The 26691-nt window shown below is 37.4% G+C and overlaps 1 protein-coding gene across 2 annotated transcripts in view; it reads left to right on the plus strand.

Annotated features, from left to right (window-relative positions):
• MAGI3 (membrane associated guanylate kinase, WW and PDZ domain containing 3) overlaps positions 1–26691 on the plus strand; it is a 241871-nt gene that overhangs the window by 106969 nt on the left and 108211 nt on the right. For both annotated transcript variants that reach the window (XM_069600979.1, XM_069600968.1), the window contains exon 2: positions 21281–21397. In XM_069600979.1, the coding sequence (XP_069457080.1) occupies positions 21281–21397 (117 nt within the window). The remainder of the gene's footprint in view (positions 1–21280; positions 21398–26691) is intronic.

The raw sequence follows: 26691 nt of genomic DNA on the forward strand, positions 1-26691 counted from the left end.
TTTCAATTTCTGGTTATGAAAATTTTCAAACCTACAAAAAACTTAAAAGGAATTGGCCAGTGAATACCTCGGTAATGATACCATTACCTTACTTCCATGCTCACCTTTGAGTATGTGTGTTTAGTCAAATCATTTCAAAGTAAATTACAAACTTTATAATACTTCATTCCTAAGATATTTAGCATGTATTTCCTATTATACCTTTCAATACCATTATCACATGCAAGAAAATTAACAATAATTTGTTAGTATCACTTACTATTCAGGCCATATTGACATTTGCTGATTATCTTAATGTTTTATAGATGCTTTTTTTTTCCTTCCTTAAAAGAATCCAGTCAAGGTTCATGTGCTGCCTTTGGGTGTTATGCCTCTTTAGTCTCTTTTATTTGAGAGCTTTTTTTTGGGGGGGGCGGGGAGGAGGAACATTTACTTTTTAAGAAACCAGAGTGTTCTAAACTCTGTATTTGTCTGATTGTTTCCTCAGAGCATCATTTATCTTGTTCCTCTATCCGTTGTGATTCCTGTAAACAGGAAACTCAGTTTAAAGGCTTGCTGTAATTAGATGAAAGTTTGGGGCAAGGATATGTCATAGGTGATATATATTTCATACTGTGTTACCTCAGGAGGGTGTCAGATCATCACACTGTTAACAATACTAAGTTTGATCTTTTCTGTGTAATAATATAACTTTCCCCTTTGCAATTAGGAAGTAATCTGGAAGGTAATTATTTCATTGATAATTCTATCATCCCTTCTACATCTGTTAGCTGGCATTCTTAAAGACCTTTTCCTCTTGCACTGGGGATGAACAGCAGTTCCGTCCCGAAAAGGCAGAATAAATGCTTGTTTACTTTTAATGAGAAGTTTTGAGAACGGGAAGTGTGGTGCTGTAGTCTCCTCTGCTGATTTTATGCTTTTCTTCTCTCTTTTTAGAGTGTTATTATGGACTCATGAATTATGGACTCCCTGTTTCCCCATCTATTTCCCGTGAAGTGATGGGACCGGATGCCATGATCTTAGTTTTCTGAATGTTGAGCTTTAAGCCAACTTTTTCACTCTCCTCTCTCACTTTGATCAAGAGGCTTTTTAGTTCCTCTTCACTTTCTGCCATAAGGGTGGTGTCATCTGCGTATCTGAGGTTATTGATGTTTCTCCCGGCAATGTTGATTCCAGCTTGTGCTTCTTCCAGCCCAGCGATTCTCATGATGTACTCTGCATATAAGTTAAATAAGCAGGGTGACAATAGATAGCTCCTAGCATCCTTCAAAATTTGATTCTTTTTTCTAAGTGTCCATTTCCTATGTTTTATTGTTGTATAGTTAATGACCTTAACCACCATTTCCATGCACTCTTCCTTGAATAACTGTTTTTAAAGCTTTGTGCATTACTAGTCATTGTTCAAGGCTAGTTCCGGCTGTCTGCAAGTATTTTTGTGTCTGATTAACTCATCTAAAACCTCCCACCAGGGAAAAAGATAACCTAGAAAAGAGAAATAGCTTACAGCTGTATTGTTTATTTGGAATCTATTGTTTAAATGCAGGAGCAGGTAATATAACACGGGGGCTAGAGACAAACTGCTCAAATGGAATTTGGACCATTTCAGAACATTACAGATTTAACTTCTGAAATGAATGTGTAGAACTGAATCCATGTATATCAGAGGCCCAACTGGGAGTTCTTCAAATTAACGTCATGTGTAGTTCATTGTTTGAAAAATAAGTAATAAAAGTATTGAATTTGAAACTTACATATATGTTATTAAAGCTCAACAATAACCACAACAATTATTTAAAATTTGGAAAAACTAAAAAATTTTTTCAGAGAGCGTTTTATTGTTGACATTCAGAAAAATTGTCATCACATGATGATAAGGAGTAGATCAAGTTTTAGTTTATAAATTCTCTGTGGACAGTGTACCTCCTTATTCTGGGCAACGGACATGGTCTGTTTCCATCACTCCCTCTTGGTATGCTCTGCACCCATCAACACTTTATACTAGTGCTTTTTCTTCACAACCTCACCAACGGTGTTGATTTATTTTATTGGTTGATGGGTGAGAAGTGGTATCTGTGTTGTTTCGATTCAGTTCAGTTCAGTTCAGTTCAGTCGTGTCACTCAGTCGTGTCCGACTCTTTGCGACCCCATGAATCACAGCACACCAGGCCTCCCTGTCCATCACCAGCTCCCGGAGTTCACTCAGACTCACATCCATCGAGTCAGCGAGGCCATCCAGCCATCTCATCCTCGGTCGTCCCCTTCTCCTCCTGCCCCCAATCCCTCCTAGCATCAAAGTCTTTTCCAATGAGTCAACTCTTCGCATGAGGTGTCCAAAGTACTGGAGTTTCAGCTTTAGCATCATTCATTCCAAAGAAATCCCAGGATTGATCTCCTTTAAGATGGACTGGTTGGATCTCCTTGCAGTCCAAGGGACTCTCAAGATTCTTCTCCAACACCACAGTGCAAAAGCATCAATTCTTTGGCGCTCAGCTTTCTTCACAGTCCAACTCTCACATCCATACATGACCACAGGAAAAACCATAGCCTTGACTAGACCACCTTAATTGGCAAAGTAATGTCTCTGCTTTTGAATATGCTATCTAGGTTGGTCATGACTTTTCTTCCAAGGAGTAAGCGTATTTTAATTTCATGTTTTGATTAGTATTTATCATATTAGTGAAGTTGGAGTTATCATGAGTGAAATTGAGTATCTGTTTTCTGTGTTTACAGGTCATTGCGTTTCTTTGAACTGTCTAGTCATTAATTTTTGCCTTTTTCTTTTCTAGTGGTTTTTCATCCTCTCTTTTCATTATATAAAAAATTAAGTACATTTTAACAAATGTGTGTTGGAAGAAAAAAAGGAGAAAGCAGGGCACTATCACTGACTAAACTGACTATGCTTTGGGGAAGCCTTATAATACATAACATGCTATTAACAGAAACCTCTGTTTCCCCCTTTAAGGTGACTGATGAGTATTGCAGCTATATTGAGGTACTAAAATATCCTCCTACATAGTCACCTGGTAAACCTATGACTGGTGAAGCAATGTTTTTCAAACTGGACTCAGCAGTCTTATCTGTTTTTGTACATTTAAATTCCTCATAAAATTTCTTTGAAGATACAATTCTGTTCTTATAGAATTTTTTTTTTAAACCTCTGCTATAAAGTAAGAGTTTTTATTGTTCAATGACAGACACATAATTATAACTCAGACAATTAGCAATCATTAATTTAACAAATGAAATCAGTTAAATTGGTTTTTCAGTTAATTGACTAGGTAATTTGATTAAAATTATTATCACATAAATGTAGCCTTACTGCTTAAAGATTTTCGTACTTTGTAAGAAAAATTATGTATTTCATTTTTGTAGAGTCAACTGTGAATCGTTTTATATGTCAGTTTTTCATAAAATTTTTGTATTATAAGTGTACATAGCTGCTCAGAAACATAAATGAACATTAAGCTTTATTTCCATGTCTTCAAATTCCCTTTCATCAGTATTAATGTGTATATCTTTGTCTTTGTAGTTATGAATAAAATATACCTATGTTTTGTGTTGGGAGTTTGCTGCTGCTGCTGCTAAGTCGCCTCAGTCGTGTCTGACTGTGCAACCTTATTGATGGCAGCCCATCAGGCTCCGCCGTCCCTGGGATTCTCCAGGCAAGAACACTGGAGTGGGTTGCCATTTCCTTCTCCAATGGGAGTTTTCTAGTTTTGTTTTCTTTTGAGTTGTAAAAATAGTCACAACATTTAAGAAAAAATTTAAGCCGAGGCATAGTAACCCATGATCTTATCACTAGCAAATATTTAATTTTTTGCCAATTCATCTTATTTTTTTAGGGTCTTGTCTAAAATCCTTACATCTGACTCTTCAAAAACCCTTGATAACTAAGAATACTTTTTAGTGGTACTTTTTGTCATCTACTAGTCCTTCTTTTAAATAGAATAGTTTTCTTCAATAGCAGCAAAAGTGCTCTGTGGTTTTGAATTTTATTTTTAAAATTTAATAAATAATTATGTGAAGTTTACTGAGGTTAAGGTACAAATGAATCATGTTATTTCTTGAGAGTTTAATTCTGTGTATTTTAGAAGTGCCTCATAATGTGAGTAGGCGATATAATCATATAATATATGAAGGTGTATGTTTTTGAGGAGCTTCTAAGAATTGATGTTAGTCTTGAACTTACCAGAAAGTTTTCCAACCTAATTGTGATTAATTTATATTTCTCTGTGAAGCATTCGTTTCTGACTTTCCACCATGAAAAACAGGGTAGCTTGGATGGTGCCTGCTTCCCGTATCTGTTGGTCTTGTTACCTTGCCTGTATATCGTTTCTTTCTTGTGTGTCATCTGTTTATTTTTATCACAGTAACAGTATTATACAGTATTTGCATATAGCAGCTTTAAAGTACAGTACTTTTTTTTAGCTTCAGTCATAGAGCTCTGGATCATTCATTGCTTGCTGAAGAAAAGGTAGTTAAATGGAAAAAAAAAAAAAACCACTTAAAAAAAATTTTTTTAAACCGCCACTGCCACCACAAGTCTGAAAGACTTTTGGTTGCTAAGCAGATGGAACATGGGTATTATATCATGGTTTTTTTACCGTGGAGTTATCGTCTTAAACTCTCTTGATTTTGACTCCTAAAATAATATCTGGTCTTCTTTTGGGAAACTTAAGGAAATACCTAAGGAATTTAAATTTGTATTTTTATGTTGCTGTTGTTTTTCTTTCTTTTTCTTCTTTTTGAGACATGGTAAACCTTTCAATTTCTAACTTCTCTCCTTTAAAAATTTTCACTTTCCTTCAGCTGCACTATTTATTATTTATTTCATTCTCCTTTTTCCTTCAAGGATTCCTGTCATTTAAGTTTAAATTAGAGCACTCTGCAAATCTGTGAGCATTCACTTCTTTGGTTAAATTCTTATTTTCAGCTTATGCTTCTTGAGTTGCCTATTTCACCAACCCCACTTTCTGCATTGATTCTTCTAATCCTGCTCGAGTGCCAGTATTAATGGGTTTGTGGTTACATTTATTCTGCGCTGGTCTTGGTGCCCTCCAGTTGTTCTCCTTGTCTCATAGTCCACAGTGTTGCCAGAGTTATCCGTCTGAAACGCAAGTCTGGCTGTGTTAAGTGAAAGTTGCTCAGTCGTGTCCCACTCTTTGCAACCCCATGAAATATAGAGTCCATGGAATTCTCCAGGCCAGAATACTGGAGTGCGTAGCCGTTCTCTTCTCCAGGGGATCTTTCCAACTCAGGAATCAAACCCATGTCTCCCACATTGCAGGCAAGTTCTTTACCAGCTGAGCCACCAGGGAAGCCCAAGAATACTGGAGTGGTTGCCTATCCCTTCTCCAGTGTATCTTCCTGACCCAGAAATCGAACTGGGGTCTCCTGCATTGCAGACAAATTCCTTACCAGCTGAGCTGCCAGGGAAGCTCAGCTGTGTCATTCCCCTGGTAATGAAAATCTTAGTAACTTCTTCACTACAGAGTTATGTTCTAACCCTTTAGTGACATAAGTAAAGCCTTCTGTTACCTGAGCTCCTGCATCTCTCTAGTCTTATAATCCACCACCACCCTGCCACTGTGCTCTTCCCCTTACCTGAAATGCCCATGATAGTCCCAATCCTGTCCTCTCCATCCATACTTCCAGCCTAGATTAACTGGGTTTCCCCACTAAACATAGTTATTTATTTTCTTTTTAGCTACATGCTCTCACGTACCTTGTACATGCTTTTTCACTGGTTTTAGTAGTTGTTTATACTTGTCTGTGACACCCCAACACCAGGGCAGGTACTATATTACGATGTTTATAGCTTCAACACTAGCATAGTGCCTGGCATTTTGTTTTATTACCCTCCTGTCTTTTGGTTTTGTTTACTTTAAGGGAGAGGCTGAGCTCTATCATATAATCTTTCTATTCTTTTTTTCTTTTTTATGGGAAAATATTTTCAGTGGAGTCATGCTATCAAAAATTGTTTTTCTTCAGTCAGTGTTTTCATGTACATAATTTACTAATCCTGAAGATGTGGCCTTACAGTTGTTCAGTCGCGTCTGACTCTTTGCGACCCCACAAACTGCAGCTCATCAGGCCTCCTTGTCCTTCAGTATCTCCCAGAGTTTGCTCAAACTCATGTCCATTGAGTCAGTGATGTTATCTAACCATCTCATCCTCTGCCGCCCCCATCTTCTTCCGCCTTCAATCTTTTCCAGCATCAGGGTCTTTTCCAGTGAGTCGGCTCTTTGTATCAGGTGGCCAAAATATTGGAGCTTCAGCTTCAGCATCAGTCCTTCCAATGAATATTCAAGGTTGATTTCCTTTGGGATTAACTGGTTTGATCTCCTTGCAGTCCAGGGGACTCTCAAGAGTCTTCTCCAGCTCTACAATTTGAAGATATAAATTCTTTGTGCTCAGCCTTCTTTATGGTCCAGCTCTCACATCTATACATGACTACTTGAAAAACTGTAGCTTTGACTAGATGGACATTTGTTGGCAAAGTTATGTCTCTGCTTTTTAATACGTTGTCTAAGTTTGTCATAGCTTTTCTTTCAAGGAGCAAATGTCTTTTAATTTTGTCTTACAGTAACTTGTCCAAACTCACATTATAGTACTTAATCCCTGGATCAGGGTTTAGGAACTAGTTTTGGGAGTGACTTGTTAAACACAGAGTCACTACTGATTTCAGTAATCAAATTACAGGCTTAGGTCAAGCAGGACTGACTTCTCTAGCCTAATTGTTTGGTTTCAAGCCTGGGGTAGTGGTCCAGTTCTGACTATGTGTTCCTAGTTAGGCATCCCTGAAATTTGAAAGCTAAGTGTTCTTTTCCGGTTTTTATTTTACCTCCAAGGTTATATTTTGCTCCAAATCTTAATGAGAAAAAGAGAAAAATGCTTTATAGATTGCTAAAAATATGGCATGCTGTTGTTGTCGTCTTAAATCTCTCAAACAATATAGAATATTACCAAGTTGAGGGTAAAATTCTTCAACATCTTGTCACTCAGAGATGAGCATATTTAGAATATATTCTTGCATAAATACATATAGGAAAAGTGTACCAATTTCATAAATGAAATCTTGCACTGAAAGTTCCTTTCTGTATCTCCGTCTTGATTTTCCAGGCAAGAATACTGGAGTGGGTTGCCATTTCCTTCTCTAGGGGATCTTTCCTACCCAGAGATTGAACCTGGGTCTCCTGCATAGCAGGCGGATTCTTTACCAACTAAGCCACCAGGGAAACCCTTTTTTTTTATTCAACAACATGTTAAAACATACCTCAGTAATTGAAGATGTATTTTATCATTTATAATTTACTCACCAGTTGTAGTTGGACATTTAAATTCCTTATAAATAATGCTGTGATAAACATCCATCTTTCATGTTTTGATTTTTTTGTACATTTTTGTGTGACTATAACTTCAGTAGAACTCTTCTGTCAGAAGACATGCAAGTATATGTTAATGGATATTGCCATAATGCCTTCCAGAAAAGTTGTTCCAACTTATATCACTCCACATCTCTACCAAGGCCAGATTTTTATTGTGAGTTAAAGACTCCCAATTTACAGCTCTAAATTCAGATCCATTAATATTTTCATATGGTATCTGTCTCACTGCCACCTCAAATAACATGAGATGTTATTATACTGATTTCCTGCCTCAACTCTCAAAATCTGTTTCTTCCCCTTTCTATTTCTTTTCTTTAAATGGAACTTAAATTTCCTGGTTTTTCAAGTTAGAAGTCTGGTGTGATCTTTACTGTTGTCTCTTTTTCCCCTGAATCTTCCTATCAAATATATTGCTAAGGCAAATAGATTCTATTTATAATATCATGAATATCCAGATAGGGGAAGGTCCTGTAGTTAAGTTTATGCTGTCCCACAGTTTTTTAAAAAGACACTTAAAAAAACACATACTGTTTTGATTAGGCAGTGTGAATGTAAGCTTTTAGGGATATAATCAGATTTCTACCTCTAAAATTTAATTAACATATATTTAAAATGAAATTTAGAAATACTGTTTTCCCACTATTTCATGTAAAAATTTTGTTCAAACTCTTCAACTTACATCTTTAGTATTTTGTCAGCACTGGAATAAGTCACCTAACAATTTCCTAGTTCACTTCCTCCTCTCTTCCATCTAAGTTGCTTGAGACATTGTAGTTTTTAAATCCGTATATAATGCTGTCCCAGCCACAAGTACAATTCAAGAAAAATGTTGGCGTATGTTCATGATCTCATAACCTAAGTACGGACTGAATTGCTTTTTTCAAAAAGTAATCACCAGGGAATTCCCTGGTGGTCCAGTGGTTAAGTCTCTACACTTTCACTGTCAAAGGCACAGGTTCAATCCCTGGTGGGGAAACTAAGATCCTACAAGCTGTGTGGCACGACCAGAAAAACTGTGGACACTTACTACCTTTAAAACAAATGAGTAAAACCTGGTCATTGAAAGATTGTTTAACAGTGACATTGTCACAGGCAGTTGTGAAGTAATCTCCCAAGAAAAAATACTGAATCTTCTCACGTTATTTGCTCCCCGCTACCCGCTGCCCCTAACCCCCAGCAATTGTGTTAAATTATCTCTTGAACTGTTTTGTTAGTTCAGGCTAACATGTTTTCTTCAGACAGTACCTTGTATTTTTCAAAATAAGATAACATAGATCACTCTGTAATCTGAGACTTTGTAAGGCTCAAATATCAGATGACAACCTCTTCTAGAAGGATAGTGTTTGGTATTGAAAATTTTACATATATATGGGCATGTACTGCTGCTGCTGCTGCTAAGTCGCTTCAGTTGTGTCCGACTCTGTGTGACCCCATAGACAGCAGTCCACCAGGCTCCCCCATCCCTGGGATTCTCCAGGCAAGAACACTGGTCTTCGTGACCCCATGGGCCTGTACAGTGAATCTCAAATCCATCTACTTTTCCACTACGAATACTGACCTGGACAGTGGCCCTCAGATTTTAACTGCATGCCTCATAGCTATTCTTGGCTCCCTCCTCTGTTTATTCTATACACAGAGAAGTTACCTTTTCATGATGTCAGTCTGTTAATGCTTTTTATTGACTATTGTTCCTGTTTACCTGGATAACCCTTACTGTTCCCTTAGCATGTGAACTCTCCAGCTTGATGTAGAAGCATTTACCCTCTATTAATACTTAGTAATTCTGATATCCTGGGGTTAGGGAGTTAATGCCAAGGACAGCTATGTTTTGGGAGTTTTGTTTCTATTTCTCTCTGAATGCTTGTATCTCCTGCTTCTAGGGATTGGGAACAGCAGTTCATACACCCTTTATTTTGTAGATAAATATATACATTCAATGTATCAACATTTTGTACTTAAAAGAGTCTGCAAAATGTGCTGAGTTTAAAAGCTAGGGTGTTATGTGTCAGCTTTTGGCATTTTTTCAGTGTGATCCAAAATGTTTTATAGTCTTTGGAGTTGATATTTCAGTGGACAGAGAGTAATTTTTTTCTTCTGTTTTTTTATTATTTTTCTTTGTTTTGTTCTGTATTAGAGAGCCTTTTATAAAAATGATTTATGTTGTCATATTGCCTAGACAACTCCCTCTCAGTTCTTAGACCTAAATTCAGGACTATCAATCTGATCAGGCCATTTAATACTATATTAATTCAATAATAATTGTGGTTTTTACTGTGTAGTTTCATAGTATTCAATAATGATATTGGAATTTATAGAAATTCCCATTGCCTTTTGAAACAGATTCTTTTCTTGTTGTTGGTTTAGTTTAGGGGTACGAATTCCCTCCTTCCCTTACTTCCTCCCTTCCCATCCTTCCTCCTTCACCTCCCCACCCTACCCTGCCCTTTTTTTGGTGTTCTTTTGTTTGTTCAGTTCAGTCACTCAGTCGTATCTGACTCTTTGCAACCCCATGGACTGCAGTGCACCAGGCTTCCCTGTCCGTCACCAACTCCCGGAGCTTACTCAGACTCATGTCCATTGAGTTGGTGATGCCATCCAACCATCTCATCCTCTGTCGTCCCCTTCTCCTCCTGCCTTCAATCTTTCCCAGCATCAGGGTCTTTTCCAGTGAGTCAGCTGTTCACATCAGGTGACCAAAGTATAGGAGTTTCAGCTTCAACATAAGTCCTTCCAACGAATATTCAGGACTGATTTCCTTTAGGATTTTTTTTTTAGAGACCCTTTAAAAGGGAAATGGGAGACTGGAGATCTTCTGACAGTATCATTTATGTTGACGTTTTCTGAAAGGTCCTCATCTTTCAGCCTTATAGTTGAAGTGAGTTGGAGGGAGTGGAGGAATTTGGGGAAGGGGATATGCATAGAAATGGTCATTTATTTCGAAAATTGAAATTCTGACGTTTTTTGAAAGGATGACTTAAAAAGTCCTTTTAAGTATGTTCCTGATTTAAACATAGAGATTAGAAATGAAAATGAGAAATAGATTATTTTGTAATGAATGTTGACTCCAGAGATTCAGATCACATTTGATGTTTAATATAATTTTTAGGACCTTTAAATTATCTACTTTAGAAAATTTCTAAGGGTTAGTATAAATCTATCTTTTTAAAGGCTGTCAGACAAATAGAAGCTATTAAATTCCTTCTTTAATAGTGGTTAATTCTATCAGTCTACTGCCCGAACCTGGAGGTTGAGATTGTTAACATAATGATGCATCTTGAAATACAATCTGAGTTCTCTAATAGTCATTTTCTTTTTCCCAATTAGACTTCTAATCAAGCACATCTGTATTCCTTTTCAGCTGTCTTTTTGTTAGCTGTTATAATGAAACATCAGTAACAAATCTTCTACCTCAAGTCCTGGACATTCTGCTGAAGCATCTAACTTTGATTTACAAAGACCACTGAACCCAGTTATTCTGTTTTCAGGGAAATGACAGGGCACAATAGATGGCTTTGTACCGTCTTGTCAAAAGGATGAAGCATTAATACTATGATTCAGATATTGGTGTGCCATCCAGGCACTGGTTATCTGGCATTATGACAGGTTTGCTAATGATTCCTGATGTGAGTGCCACGAAGAAAAAAATTGTGAATAGCCTCAGGATAGCACTTGAGAAATACTGTTTTTCTTTAAGTGCTAAATCTACATGATCCCATCAAATGAAAGCTTTGGAAAGAAAAAGACCCTCTTTTGATAATTTCTTATTTTTTCTACTCCTTTCTGCTAGAAAGGTTCGCCTTACTGTGTCTTCCTGATACATGACTTTTAAAGGGAAAATTTGGTAATTTTGTTGTGTTTTTTCTAGAATTTGGTTTTCATTTTATTTTTCAAATAGAGATTTTAGTATTCAATACCTTATCAGTTGAGCATTTTAGTTAAAAATAAATGGTTGGAATTTAACCTTACTATGGAGAAAATACTGTCAATACTTATTAACAATAAAGAACTAAAGGAAAACCTACACAAGTAGTGTCAGCTTTTACATAGAACTTTTCAATTTTTTTGTCATACTGCTCCACTAGGTCAGGCTTCTTTTTCCACAAATGACCTTGGAAGGTCACAGATTTTGAAAGTATGGTTTCTAGTTTTTAAAAGTTTTTCTCATTGTAGTAGTAGATTTTCATTGTAGAAAATTTAAAAATTCAGAACCATGAAGATAAAAAAGATCACCCAATAAATATATCTGCAAAAATATTTAAGTGTTGCTAACTGTTTAATAAGTATGAGTTTATGTATGACCCTTACATTTTAAAAAATTGCATATTCTCAGATACATACAATTTTGGGGGTCACACTGAATATTCTGTTTTGTGCCCTGCTTTTTTCACTTAAAATACCTTATGAGCATTTGACCACATTGTTATAATCAAGACATTACTTTTAATAGTGCTGCTTAATGAAAGGATTTTTGTGAAGATTACAGTAAAAATGTTTTTCTCGGGTGAATTCCACTTAAAACACTTATCAGTATAGTAATCACATTATCAAGTGTCTTTTTGGTTGGATAACCAACAAGGTCCTACTATATAGTACAGGGAACTCTGCTCAATGTTATGTGGCAGCCTGGATGGGAGGGGAGTTTAGGGGAGAATGGATACATGTATATATATGTATGGCTGAGTCCCTCAGCTGTCCACCTGAAACTATCACAGCATTGTTAATCGGCCATACTCCAATACAAAATAAAAGGTTTAACTTTCAAAAAGTATCATTTTGGAGTGTTTAAAGAATGTTTACTCAGTGCTGTGCTGAGTGTCTTGGAGGACAGATACATAAATGAACGAAGCTTCACACAAGCTTAAGATCCAGCGAGGGAGGCCAACATGTACCCCACTGTTTGTAGCAAGAACCAGCAGGGAGGAGAGGGGAAAACAAGAGCTCCTTAATGTGGACCTCAGGGGTCTGTCTGGGTGTTGGCTTCAAAGAGTAGGTGAACAGATGGTCAACGCGCAGGCCTTTTGCTCTAACCATATTTATATGTGCACAGTGCTGTGGGGCTCCAGGTGGAGTAGATACAAAACTGAAACCAGTAGGGGAAAAAGCTGGGTGTGGAGGTTAGAAGGGTGGGACATGATGCCTCAGAGGTAAGAGAAATATAGACACAATAGCATTTTCCTCTGGGCCACCAACTTTTTATTTATAACTCAGGTCCCTGGCCATGCATCAGAATTTTTTTAGAGAAATGATTGTTATTTGGAAATACATTCTACACAGAAATACTTGTTTTACTTAAGCAAAAAATTTAAGCAAAAACACTGAAAAAAATGTTTGTTTGTTTTTTTTTTTCAGAAAAGTATACAGCATTATAATGGGTTTTATTTATACATAATGTGAATATAATGAAGCAGTTTCAATGCTGTATAATGTTGAATTCTACAACTAGTAAATGGTGTTTGACTTTTGGGCTTCCCTGGTGGCTCAGGTGGTAAAGTATCCACCTGCAATGCAGGAGACCTGGATTCTATCCCAGTTGGGAAGATCCCCTGGAGGAGGGCATGGCAGCCCACTCCAATATTCTTGCCTGGAGAATCCCCATGGACGGAGGAACTAGGGATGAGTATATTTAGTTTGGTGTAGTTCAGGGAATTTTCAGATATATAGACTACCTAAACCAAAGAGTAGAGAAGGTGATGGCACCCCACTCTAGTACTCTTGCCTGGAAAATCCCATGGACAGAGGAGCCTGGTAGGCTGCAGTCCATGGGGTCACGAAGAGTTGGACACGACTGAGCGACTTCACTTCACTTTTCAATTTCATGCATTGGGGAAGGATATGGCACCCCACTGCAGTGTTCTTGCCTGGAGAATCCCAGGGACGGGGGAGTCTGGTGGGCTGCCGTCTGTGGGGTCACACAGAGTTGGACACGACTGAAGTGACTTAGCAGCAGCAGCAGCAAGGTCGCTAAGTTCTGGGGTTTTAATGTACAGCGTGATGACTGTAATACCAGATTACATGTGTCACAGTTGTTACCTTAAATATTATCACTGTACACTCATTAAATGGTAAGTATGTGAAAAAGCGGGGTTGCAGACTAACCTTGTTATGGTAATTGTCTAGCAATACATACATGCATCGGGTTTCCCAGGTGGTGCTAGCGGTAAAGAACCTGCCTGCCAGTGCAGAAGATGTAAGAGACGTGGGTTCTATCCCTCGGTTGGAAAGATCCCCTGGAGGAGGTCACGGCAACCCACTCCAGTATTCTCACCTGGAGAATCCCGTGGACAGAAGAGCCTGGTGGGCTACAGCCCATAGGGTTGAAACGAGTCAGACATGACTGAAGCGACTTAGTGCCCATATGCACGCATCAGATGGCCACATGTATACCTTAAACTTACATATATGTCAATAGTATCTTAAAAGACTGAGGAAGAAAAGAATGTGCCCTCTGTGAGTGGGAGACTTTTCCTAACTACTGAGGTAGAAGCAGGTTCTGCAGAAGACAGCAACAGTGCTTGATCTCGTCAGTCTGTGTTTTTTCATACTGTAACTCAGAAGGGTACTGAAAACGGGCCGGAACACTGAAGTGGCTCAGGAGAGGTTCTCCAGATCTAGTGCTTTTCAAATTTGGGACAGAGCAAGAATTTAGTTATACAAATTATTTTAAAAATGCATTAGGTTCCACTTGCCTGTAATGAGAGTGGCATACGTAAACAGTTATATTGGTAAGGATCACCCAAGTTTATAATTGTGAATATGCTCTCACAGATAATAGAAATAACAAGGTGGCATTTGGACACAAGTATGAAATGTAGATGTGGCCAGTAAGAATATATCTGCAAGTTGTTGGCTTATAGCAATTATGAAGGGCCTAGGTGTCATACCTGAGTTAGTTGAAGTTCTTTTAAGTTACTGTTACAAGGTTCTGTTCAACCCGCTGGCCCTTGGAACTCTTGTCTCAGCTTGTGTGAGCTCTTCCTCACTTTCTAAGAACCAGCTATACTGGATTTCTCTCAGTTCCTGTCAGCACTGTGTTCTTTCCCACCTCAAGTAAATGCCTTCACATGTACCACTCACTCACCCCCCTCCTTTTTTTAAATTTAGTCGTCTCCTATTTATCCTTCGGGTTTTCAGCCCCAGTGCAATTCCTCAGTGACATCTTTGGAGATTCCCTAGACTTAGGATCTAGGCTCTAGATTCCCACAGTGGCTCAGCCATAATGCTCTCTCTGAAATTTCTTTCTCAGTGTTCATCATCCCTGTGAGACTTTCAGTTCCTTTGGGTGCACTCTCGTTCACTGCCTTACCCCTAAGAGCTTCAGAAAATCTCAGGGCTCAGTAAATCTTTTTTCTTTTTTTTTTTAGCACAATAAATGTGTCTGTTTTAGGAAAAGTGAGCTCTTATGAAAGACCGTCTTCTAAGCTTGTATTCTTATATCTTTATACAAGAGAAAAAATTCAGCAAAAGATAGGTAGGTAGGTGGATGAATGGAAAAAAGGGAGGGAGAGAGGTATTCTAGCACAGTGCTTATTGTTCAGATTCTAGAGCCAGATTAACTGGGTTCAGATCCCAGCTCGGCTACTTCTAGTGATACAACCTTGGCCAAGTCACTTCTCTATATACCTCAGCTCCCTACCTATAAAATAGTAGTAATAATAATAATATTACCTTAAAATTTTCATGAGGCCTAAGTGAAAACGTATAGCATCTATGTGAAAGTGCAAGTTGCTCAGTCATATCCAGTTCTTTGTGACCCATGGTCTCTACAGTCCATGGGATTCTCCAGGCCAGAATACTGAAGTGGATAGCCGTTCCCTTCTCCAGGGGGTCTTCCCAGCCCAGGGATGGAACCCAGGTCTCCTGCATTGCAGGTGGATTCTTTATCAGCTGAGCCACCAGGGGAGAGGGAAGCATGTATGTACAATATAATAATTATCATTATAAAATAACAGTCCTAGTCATCATTGTTCCCTATTTCTCATTTTCTTTTCATTCTTACATCTTCCATTCAGAAAAAACAGAAAAAGGATTTGGGTTTTTTTCCCCCACCTCTAGACTTGCTATCCCTGGTGGAACTAGAAGACAGTAGACTTTTTAGAATTTAGCCTCATTTTGTATTTCAGGATAGCTAGATACCATTTTATGAACACATTTAAACACATTAACAAAGAAAATAATTTGAGGAATTGGCATTAAAAACTATCATTAAAGCTTACTTTTAAAGACATGGAGCTTGCTGTATCAGTGAAGAATTTACTTTAGCATTTTGAGAGTCCAAATAAAGTTAACTTCATTATTTAAGAAGCACAGTTTGAAATAAAGTTTTGTATAGACTATTGAATACTCTATTAGTTGAGTATTCTAAAATTTCATGTATTTGATGGTGGAGAGCGTGAAATAAACAATAAAAAATATAAAATTAAGCTGACTCACACATTCTATGTGCTTGATCCTGGGATTAAATCTGTAAAACCACGGCTTTGCCCTTAAGATAGCTGACAAACTTCTATGTTTAATAACTGCATAAGATATTTTTTAATAACTTGTGCTATAGAAGGTGTTTTACTATGAAATGTATAGATATTGATTGTCTAGAGAAGATTACAGTTTCACAAACAAGTGGACTGCAGTTTGGCTCATTTTGTCTTAGAAAATGCCTGACTTTAACCAAGGATCCAGTTTGGAATTAAGCTCATATGTGTCTTTTTCATTGATTTCATAGAGCTTAGGAGGTAGAGGAAGCAATGAAATGCTTTGCTCTTAAATCTGGGTCTAATGGGAAATGACTACTGAGTAACATCATTTGTATTGAGCTAGTTGGATTGAACTGTTTGGAGAATTTCACCAGGCTATCTTACAGTCATCATAGTAAAGAAGAGTGGGACATGGTTATGCCCATACTTTGCCTCTGAGGAAAACAGATTTTTTTTTTTTAAGTTTATGGCATCTATAGGTGTGATTCTAAGACTCGCAATTTCTAAAAGATAAGTTATGTGATGAATTCTTATAGGTACAAAGAATGTTCTGAGCAGCTCAAGATTTTAAAAAGATGTATATGATTAATAATTAGATGGAACACATAATCACATTTGTAGAGTGCTAAGTAGACCAAGAAACATTGAAGAATTTCCTGAATTGCCAAAGCTCAAAAGGAGTTTAGATACTTTGGAGAGCTCAAAGAGCTTTTAATTTTGTGTTTGGAGCAAGAGCAATGAGAAGGAACAGATAGGCTTACTGTGAGAAGAGGTTATTGGTAGTTCTTTATAGGCAGAAATCAGTTCTATGTCATTCTACTTTGTGTCTGTAGTCTTGAACTTGAAGAATTACTTTTCCAACAATAAAAGATAAACAACTTCAAGTGAGGAAAACTAAATTTTAGCAAGATGAAGAGATCATGAACATATCATTCACTTTAAATGAAACTAAATTTTCAAGACATAGTTGAGTTGCCCTCCCAGGAGTTAAAGGGACTCTCAGATGTGATCTCAGGGTTATTGTCAGTATTCTTTATGAAACCATGAATGTGGGAAGTACCAACAGACGGAAGCGAGACAAATGTTCCAGTTTCCAAAAAGGCGTAGATTGTGAAAATGCAAGTCTACTTCCCTGACTTTAAGCTCCAACAACATTTGAAGAGATTGTAAACAATAAAATTAATAAAATATTGGAAGTGTTTAGAGAAGAATGGGATGATCTCCATGAATCAACTCAAATATATAAGAAATAGACCTGCCAAACTGACCTCATTTCTTTCTTCTTTTCAATTGTATAATTACTACTGGATTAGACAGTAGTAAAGACTTTTCATATCTTGACTTTGGCAAGTGATTGACAAAGTCTCCTAGACAGTCTTTATGGAAAAGACAGTAAGATGTTGGCAATTGAATTGCTTGCATGGCCTATGCCAGCATGCCACAGTGTTTACCTAAATAATAACCAATGACTCTATACACTGATTCCTTAAAGAGTGAAGAAAGTGAAAATGAAAGTCACTCAGTCATGTCTGGACTCTTTGTGACCCCGTGGACTAATACAGTCCATGGAATTCTCCAGGCCAAAATACTGGAGTGGGTAGCCTTTCTCTTCTCCAGGTGATCTTCCCAACCCAGGGATCAAACCCAGATCTCTCGCATTGTGAGCATATTCTTAACCAGCTGAGCCACAAGGGAAGAAGCCCAAGAATACTGGAGTGAGTAGCCTATCCCTTCTCCAGCGGATCTTCCCGACCCAGGAATTGAACCGGGGTCTCCTGCGTTGCAGGCAGATTCTTTACCAACTGAGCCATCAGGGAAGCCCCCTAAAGAGTAATGGTGGTGAATATTAAATGGCATACATTCAGAAAGTATGAATTTGAGTCATGAGTTCTTTCGATAATGGATTTATTCATGTGATTGAGAGTTCAGTTATAGACTTTTCCTCTCTTAAGCTGTATTTGTAAGATTTATAGATCTGTTTTTTAAGTTTCATAAATCAATTTGACTTATAAGTCACTTAAAAGTCAAAGAATAGTCTTAGCACTTTGAAGCAAAGGCTGAGTAAAAATGCAGTTATGAACAGTCTTTTTTTCTCATTTGTTTAACTGCATTAATCCCAAATAGATGTTTTTCATACTCTTGAAATGTCAAGTTTCTGTGAAACTTTCTTAAAACAAAAGGCAGAAGTTCATATACAATTTAGTAATATAGATAATCTCTCCATTGTCTCTGTGAGCTAATGTTTCTGTTAGCCTTGTGGTAATTCCATAGTCACCTGCTTATTTAGGATATTTGTACTTTAAAAAAACAAAACAAAACAAATTTCCTGGAACTACATCAAAGAGGGAAGCGTAATATTCCATCCTCTTAACAAAAGTTTTTTTGGTTTCTTGAAATAAGGCCATTCACAATGACTACTATATCCAGTATATTTTATTATTAATTATTATTAATTTTAAAGAATGCCAGTCTATATAATTTGTTAATCTTTTATCATTGACATTTTATTGATGTTTGTAATATTTTTTCCCAACATCAGAGAAATGTGATGACATCTTTGAATAGTTTTCATACTTTAAACAAAATATCCCATTTATGAAATTGTACTTCACCCTTTTCTTTGCAACTGTTCAACCCAGTGTTGCGTCCAGAGTCCCCGTAGAGGTTGAGGGTGAAGATTAGGAAGCAGTTCTTACTCTGATAAATCTAGCTGTCATTCTTTAACTCTTTCTGCTTTACAGATCCTCTCAGTCTTAAGATTTTGTGGGTCCTTGAAACAGGAATTTAATTCATTTCCCCTGTTGAGAGCCCCTCATGCTGTAATTTGTGATTGATAATTTTTATTATGGTTTTGTCTTTAATTACATCTAATTCAATGGCTGTTGTTTTTATAGATTGGTAGATTAAAACTCAATGTGAGTTTTTAGCATTTTATAGTTTTGTCTCTGAGTCATGCCATATTTTATAGGAAAGCTTCAAAAACTTTTTTAAACCTTGAATTTAAAAAATGTTTACTCAGATTGGCTTCTTTAATAACACAGGCATTATCCTTTATCTAGATTAAATCTATTTTTGAAAATATGTTGGATAGCAGGTTTTGAAGTCTATATAATTTATTTTAGGTTGAAAAAACTGATTCATTCTCTGTCTAGTCAAAACCCTAGCCAAACCTCCACAAACATCACTAAACACTTTCAAGCACTTATGTAACAATCCACCAAAGCTTTTGTATAATGATTATTACAATGTGATCAAAACACTTTTTACCTAGTTTTCAAAATACCTAATAAACTCGTAACTGGGTATGGTTTTGTTCAATAAGCAATGTGACTGTAGAGTACTGATTATGAATTGGGTTTTTCTTCTACCCAGCAATGAGTAAGTACTATAATTTAAAAAATAAAATAATATGAACCCATCTGAATTGGACTTTGGTTGGTGGGGCCACTAAGTGTCCTGACAGAGGCAGCCTCAGAGCACAGATTGTTCAGTGTTATCCTTGTAAACATCCTTCAGGTTTTCTTCTTTGATCGCAAGGTTTCCCCCTTCCTCGGTATCTATTTTTAACAATGCGAAACAGGGACTTTTTGGTTTGTGTTTATTAGTTTAGAACATGAATGTTATCTCCAAACTTTAGAAGCACTCCGATTTTCTGCTTATTTTAGTACTCACTCATACAGGTTATGTGTATTTATTTATGTGAGAAAAGAGAGAATTAGAAATGCTATGTTATGAAATAACAGTTGAAAGAATGAACCGATCTGTAGTAACCTTTTGAATTATCTAATTTGGCCATGACTATATTGTTTGAAGGAAAGTGTATATTTTAATCAACCAGTCATTTCTTATTCAGTAACATAATCTGTTTTGTTTTAGCGTTGCTCTTTTTGAGTTACTGAAATTGTATCTAATGAAAAGTGTTTGTATTGCTTTGGTAATCATTTTAAGTTCAACCATTATTACAAATTCACTGCTACCAGATTTCTGCAGCTCCCTATTTTTCTGCTAATATTTCTTTGATACTCCTAATATTATTCTTTTTAATCTCCCATTTTCCCCACAAATAAGGAAGAAACCTTTCATTCTTACTCATTTACGTGGTATCTAGGAGTCAGACAGATGGACAGAGAATGCCTGTTGCATCTAGTGACAGGCAGAAGGTTCTGAATAGGACCCATTTGGCCTATCAGAGATGAGAAAGATGGACTTGTGGGCGGAACATAGTTTGAGAGGGGCAAGGGTGGATGAGTTTGGGTTCGAGATCATCAGAGCTGGAACATGTAGGGCTTGCTAGGCCCTGTTTAGAAGTTTGAATTATATTCCAAGAGTAGCAAGAAGTCATTAGGTGGCTCTAAACAGAGTAGCGATTATCTCACTTACATTTTAAAATCTCATTCTGGCTTCTTTGGGAATGGTGGAAGCAGGAGGAACCAAAAATGGGTACAGGGGAATGGATTAGAAGGCTTTTGCAGAATTCCAGGTGAGAAATCATGGTGGATTAGCTTAGGGTGGTAGCAATGGAAATAGAGAGAAGTAGGCAGTTACGGGATATGTGCTGAAGGGAGAACTGACAAACACGGCTAATTAATTGCATTGAGGGATAGAAGTAAAAAGAAGAAATTGAGGCTGACTTCTAGGTTTGGGGCTTGTTCTATTGGATTGTTGTTCTTGTTGTTCAGTGGACTGCAGCACGCCAGGCTTCCCTGTCCCTCACCATCTCCCAGAGTTTGCCCCAGTTCATGTCCATTGAATCAGTGATGCCATCCAGCCATCTCACCCTCTGTCGCCTTCTCCTCCTTCTGCCTTCAATCTTTCCCAGCATCAGAGTCTTTTCCAGTTAATCAGCTGTTTGCATGAGGTGGCCAAAGTATTGGAGCTTCAGCTTCAGCTTCAGCAGGATTGTGGTAATTTTCTAAGACAGAAGAGGTGATTTTCTAAAATTAGAGGAGAGAATGTAATGGGAGAGGATAGAATTAAGAGTTATGTTTTGGTCGTCTGAAATTTGAGGTACTTATTTATCTGCACTATAGATGAAGGAGTTTGATGCATTTGGAGTCTGGTGGAGTTAGGTCAGGGATAGAGACGTGATAAGAATTTGAAACTTACCTGTTTATGGATTGTGCTTAAAGTCATGGGATTGAATGGAATTACCTTGGATATTTGTCATACTCTCTGACCTATACCTCCTCCCTCTCTTACCATGTAAAATTATGCCCACATTGTGTATTATAGGTGTGTATTTTAAGTATAGTACCTATAATAGTTTGGTATAGTTATGTTATTTTGAGTAAAATACTCTGATTTCTTTTATCCTATTTATGGCTAAATGGTTTAAGGGTAATCATTAACTAGCATTGATATTTAACTGGAGACCTAACAATTACTTATTTTGTCTTGTGTTTTTTTTTGTTGTTGTTGTAGGCAAAGTCATTAATAAAGATTTGCGACATTACCTGAGTCTTCAGTTTCAGAAAGGATCAATTGACCATAAACTGCAGCAAGTGATCAGAGATAATCTATACTTGAGAACCATTCCATGTAAGTATAAGATAGAATCAAAGAAATGTGGCCAAGATATCTTTATTTAATCAAATACCTAGAAATAATTCTCTAGAGAATCTCATATGAAATTGTGAAGATTAAGTTGGGGCACTGGAATGAAACAAAAATTAGATAAAGAGAAAATTTTTCAGACGACTTTCAAGGGTTTGGTTTTTAAAAATAGAAAAACAAGCAGATTCTATATTGTGACTTACAAAAAATTCATTAGACGTTAAGAATTTATTGATATAAATGTACATGTTGCTAACTAGATTTTTTTCCCCTGTAAATCAGTTTCTAAAACCTATGCAGTTAAGACTTTTTTGCTCTCCATGCTTGTATACTGAGAAGAAACATTTCATATTAATTATTAGGATACTACTGATTTTAAAATCTGCCCTTTCCCCAAAGGAAAACAGGAGGAAGCGTGTAGTGCCTGCCGCCTTTGAATTTTTACCTAGATATTGGTGTATCCATTCCAGTTTTAATAGTTTCCATAGGGGCTGATTGTTGTTGTAATTGTGTTTTTGGCTTTGTTTTTTTAAGCACATAATAAATCATGTAAACTTGGTTTAATTAGTGTAGGTCTGGAGAAGAAGAAAAGCAGTAAACAAAAGGGCCTAAGGACATTCTGATGTGTTTTACTTCTCAGTGTATTTGTATCTCCTTGTGGATACTAGCTTTTACACTGTCTCTGGAATTCTTTATATCTTTATCTTGTTATTTAATCTTACACAATGTCGAGTTCATCACCAAGCCTTCCTAATTCTGCTTCTGAAATACCTATCTCTCTGCACTATCATAGACTCTCCCTCTTTCTTGCTTAGACTTTAAACAACAACAACAAAAATTTGCCATTCAGTTCAGTTGCTCAGTCGTGTCCGACTTTTGTGACCCCATGAATCGCAGCATGCCAGGCCTCCCTGTCCATCACCAACTCCCGGAGTTCATTCAGACTCAACATCCATTGAGTCAGTGATGCCATCCAGCCATCTCATCCTCTGTCGTCCCCTTCTCCTCCTGCCCCCAATCCCTCCCAGCATCAGAGTCTTTTCAGTCAACTCTTCACATGAGGTGGCCAAAGTACTGGAGTTTCAGCTTTAGCATCATTCCTTCCAAAGAAATCCCAGGACTGATCTCCTTCAGAATGGACTGGTTGGATCTCCTTGCAGTCCAAGGGACTCTCAAGAGTCTTCTCCAACACCACAGTTCAAAAGCATCAATCCTTCGGTGCTCAGCTTTCTTCACAGTCCAGCTCTCACATCCATTATGTAGTTGCAAAGAACTAAGTAAAACTGACTTCAAAGTCTTGATTCTAGCGTTATACTAGTTGGTTCACTTGGGCAGATTACTTAAACTTCTAAGGTTTCAGAATCTCCATGTATAAAATATGAAGTCATAAGGCTCGCTTCATATAGCTATTAGAATTAAAGTTTGAGTATAATTGCAAACCACTTGATCTGAAATAGATGCTCAAGCAGTGTTCGTCCCCTTGCCCCGTTCTAACTGCATCCCCTGCCTCCCATGGCACCTCAGTCTAGTCCATCTTTAAAGTATACGCCTGATTTTTTTGTTTTTTTTTAAACTTTAATTTCAAACTTTTAATCATTTTTCTGGTTAAAGTTAATAACACTATGGTATTATGAGGTTTATAAGATATATAGAAGTATATAAAATGAAATTATTTGCAAACACAAGTAACAGAAACAAACTGAACTATAATGACTCATACCTAGGGCACGTCTGATTCTTGCACATCTGTAGTTTATCCTTCAGAGGGTCCTATTTATTAGTATTACTTTAAAAAGCCTAGACTTTTTAACATGGTATAAAATTTTTTGTTTTAAAATATGACCCCTTATCTATGCCATCCTCCTATAAATCTACCTTATCAGGTTTCAGAATTGCAAGTCCTGCCTTTTTTGCATTTGCCTGATAAATCTTTTTATTCTTTTATCTTTCTGAATCTCACTCTGCATCCCTGGTGGCTCAGATGGTAAAGAATCTGCCAAAAAGGATAAATCTTCCTATTCTTTTATCTCTCTGAATCTGTGTTTTATAAATAGTGTTGAACTTTGTACCCAGTGTGAAACTTCCTATTTATTGACTTGATCAAATACCTTTCAGCTCAGTTTTGTCATGTTTTTGTATTTTGTAGCCAGTGTGAAACTTTATATTTATTGATGTGATATCTTTAGCCCCCGTTCTGTCATGTTTTCCTGTTTTACTTATATGCATGGGTGAGTGCTACGTCACTTTAGTCGTGTCCAGCTCTTTGTGACCCCACGGAGTGTAGACTGCCAGACTACTCAGTCCGTGGGATTCTCTAGGCATGGATACTGGAGTGGGTGGCCATGCCCTCTTCTCGGGGAGCTTCCTGATCCAGGGGCCTCTTGCACTGGCAGGCAGGTTCTTCACCACTGACACCACCTGGGAATCCCCATTTTTCCTATATACAAGTCTGTTATACAAAAAACCCTTTCACTGTGTAATCTATTTCATTTGATCTCTCTTTTTAGGAAGAGTTACATCTTTATTCTAATGGCTACCTTTATATAGTGCTTGTTCCTCCTCCCTTTTATTTGGTCCTACTATGAGCAATACTAAAATTACACAGTCATTTCTTCATCCTTCCTTCTCCCTCTCCCATCATCTGACCTGAGGCACTATCTTTTATTCCCACAAATATAAGGTAATCAGCAAGCTTACTCTCCTTTGCATATTCTTTCCACATCCTCCCTGTTTTTTGATCCTGGATCTGTATCTATATTGGTAATGCAAGCAACCATTATGTACTGCACTCTCCCCTTTATAGTCATTTATTCTCCATTCTATGCTTAGATACATGTTTAACCAAACTACCAACCCTATGTTGTCATTTCTTCAATAATTCTGGTTGTCTGAAGCTTGTTCTCTACCAGATTTCCATGAAGGGTTCACAGAATCATTATATCAATTGTCTGTGATCTTTATACTTTAAACGTTTGTGTGGATGGATATGAGATTTTTGGGTCATAACTTCTTGCCCTGTCTTAATTATCTAATTATCTTTTGGCATAAAGCATTGCTCTTAAAAAAAAAAAAAAGAATCTGAACACAATCTGAGCTTTATTCCCTTATAAGTAACTTGGTATTTTGCACGCATGGGGTTTCTCAGGGCAGCATTTTTAGTTTCGTAGCTCTAGAGCTTCCTCTTTCCTTGCTAAAGCAAGTTAATAAAAATATGTACTTGTACTTTCTGCTGCCCTCTGCCACTTTTCCTTGAATCTTCTTTTTAACTTACATTTATTGTCCTAGTTTTGCAGTTTCTCCCCAGTGTGAGGTTTTGCCCTAGAAAGGAGCTGTAGTTTATTTGTTTTAATTCATAAGTTCCAAACAGCTATAGTCATTTCAGATCCTAATAGGAACTTCTGACTTACAAATTGAACTGTCTAAAACCCTTCCAAGAATTTAGAAACTCTTATGCATCAGTAGCAGTTAGCAAATTGGATGGTCACATCTGGTCTGTAAATGTGATTCTTTACTAAAAGATACCAGGTCTTTCTGGAGAAAATTCTGATTCCTAGCCTAAAGTAGGGAAAGTGCGAGGTGAGGTTGGAACGTCCAGTTGTACTGGAAAATATGTTAAAAAATTTTGGGAACATATCAGAGGAACATTTAGGAGAAAAGACAGCTAGTAGGGGTGCCCACTGACAAAACCTGAGACAATTTAAACAGTGAAATTAATGATAGAGACTTCTACTGTTGTCAGGCATTTCACAGAGCGCAGCTGTGGTCCCTAAGGGAATAGGAAGGAGATTGCACTCAAAAGCATCCTGTAATTTCGTCAGCTTTCTTCTTGGAGGCACTTTTGAGGCTATAACACATGGAGGAAGAGCCTCGGCTGAGTTTAGCAGACTCTGAGTTAAGGGTACAGAAATAATGTGTTCAAGAATTCTGAGATGTTAGGAATTTGCAGGGCTGGGTATCAGAGAGGAAGAGATATAAAGAAAGCTCAGGCAAACTGCATATGTGCCTTCTTCGATTTATTGCTGAATACTAAGCTGAGAACGTGACTTCACAAAGCAGGCGAAGAACTCTCTGTGAGCTGTAAGGTTAACAATTCCCAGAGCTTACACAGGGCCCAGAGTAATTTGAGTTCTAACCAAGCTGCGTGGAGAGACTCCATAAGGGTCATGGCTTACTAGTAGTGTTAAAGAGCCCATAGATTCAGACCCACTTTAACAAAGTGTAATTTAAAAAGTCCCAAAAGGATCAAGTGAATATGCATGTAACTTATCTAGTTAGCAAAAATAAAGGAAGAGAGGGAGGGAAAGGGGGAAAGATAAGAACTCTTCAAAGGAAGACAAAAAAAATCTAGACACTGAATAACATCATATTCCTAATGTCTAGTGTCTAATAAAAAATTACTAGGCATAAAAACAAAAAAAAATGTGACCCATAATTAAAAGAAAAGTGAGCTGATTAAAGAAAAAAAAAACACAGAAATGACACAGATAATGACCATATCAAAAATTTTAAAGTTGTCTCATAAATATGCTCAAGGATTTAAAGGACAAAATGAACAGAATGAAGAGAAAACAAGATACACATTTTTAAAAGGAACTATATGGAACTTCAAAAACTCACTGGATGAGTTTAACGTAGCAGATTAGAAACTGCAACAGAAAAGATTGGTGAACTGGAAGACATAACACTATAAATTAATCAAACAGAAACATGGAGAGGAAACAATACAAAAGTGAACTTTTAAAAAGCAATCAAACAGTGAGAGAGACAGGGACAGTTCTACTTTTGCCACAAAGCACCTCCTCATACTGGGTCTACCCTCTTATCGTAAATAACTGGGCAAGATATCTATAACATCTGTTTTCAGACCTTGGATTACAGACAGAACAGGACTGTAACTGATCTCTTCATACCAACCTACAGCATGCTATCAAGCCAAAGTGGGGGAAGCAGAACAAATACTTGAAAAAATAGTGGCCGAAATGTTTCCAGGTTCAGTTCAGTTCAGTTCAGTCGCTCAGTCGTGTCCGACTCTCTGCGACCCCATGAATTGCAGTACACCAGGCCTCCCTATCCATCACCATCTCCTGGAGTTCACTCAAACTCACATCCATCAAGTTGGTGATGCCATGCAGCCATCTCATCCTCTGTCATCCCCTTCTCCTCCTGCCCCTAATCCCTCCCAGCATCAGAGTCTTTTCCAATGAGTCAACTCTTCACATGAGGTGGCCAAAGTACTGGACTTTCAGCTTTAGCATCATTCCTTCCAAAGAACACCCAGG

The sequence above is a fragment of the Ovis canadensis genome, chromosome 1 (genome assembly GCF_042477335.2).
Source record: "Ovis canadensis isolate MfBH-ARS-UI-01 breed Bighorn chromosome 1, ARS-UI_OviCan_v2, whole genome shotgun sequence".
Classification (NCBI taxonomy): domain Eukaryota; kingdom Metazoa; phylum Chordata; class Mammalia; order Artiodactyla; family Bovidae; genus Ovis; species Ovis canadensis.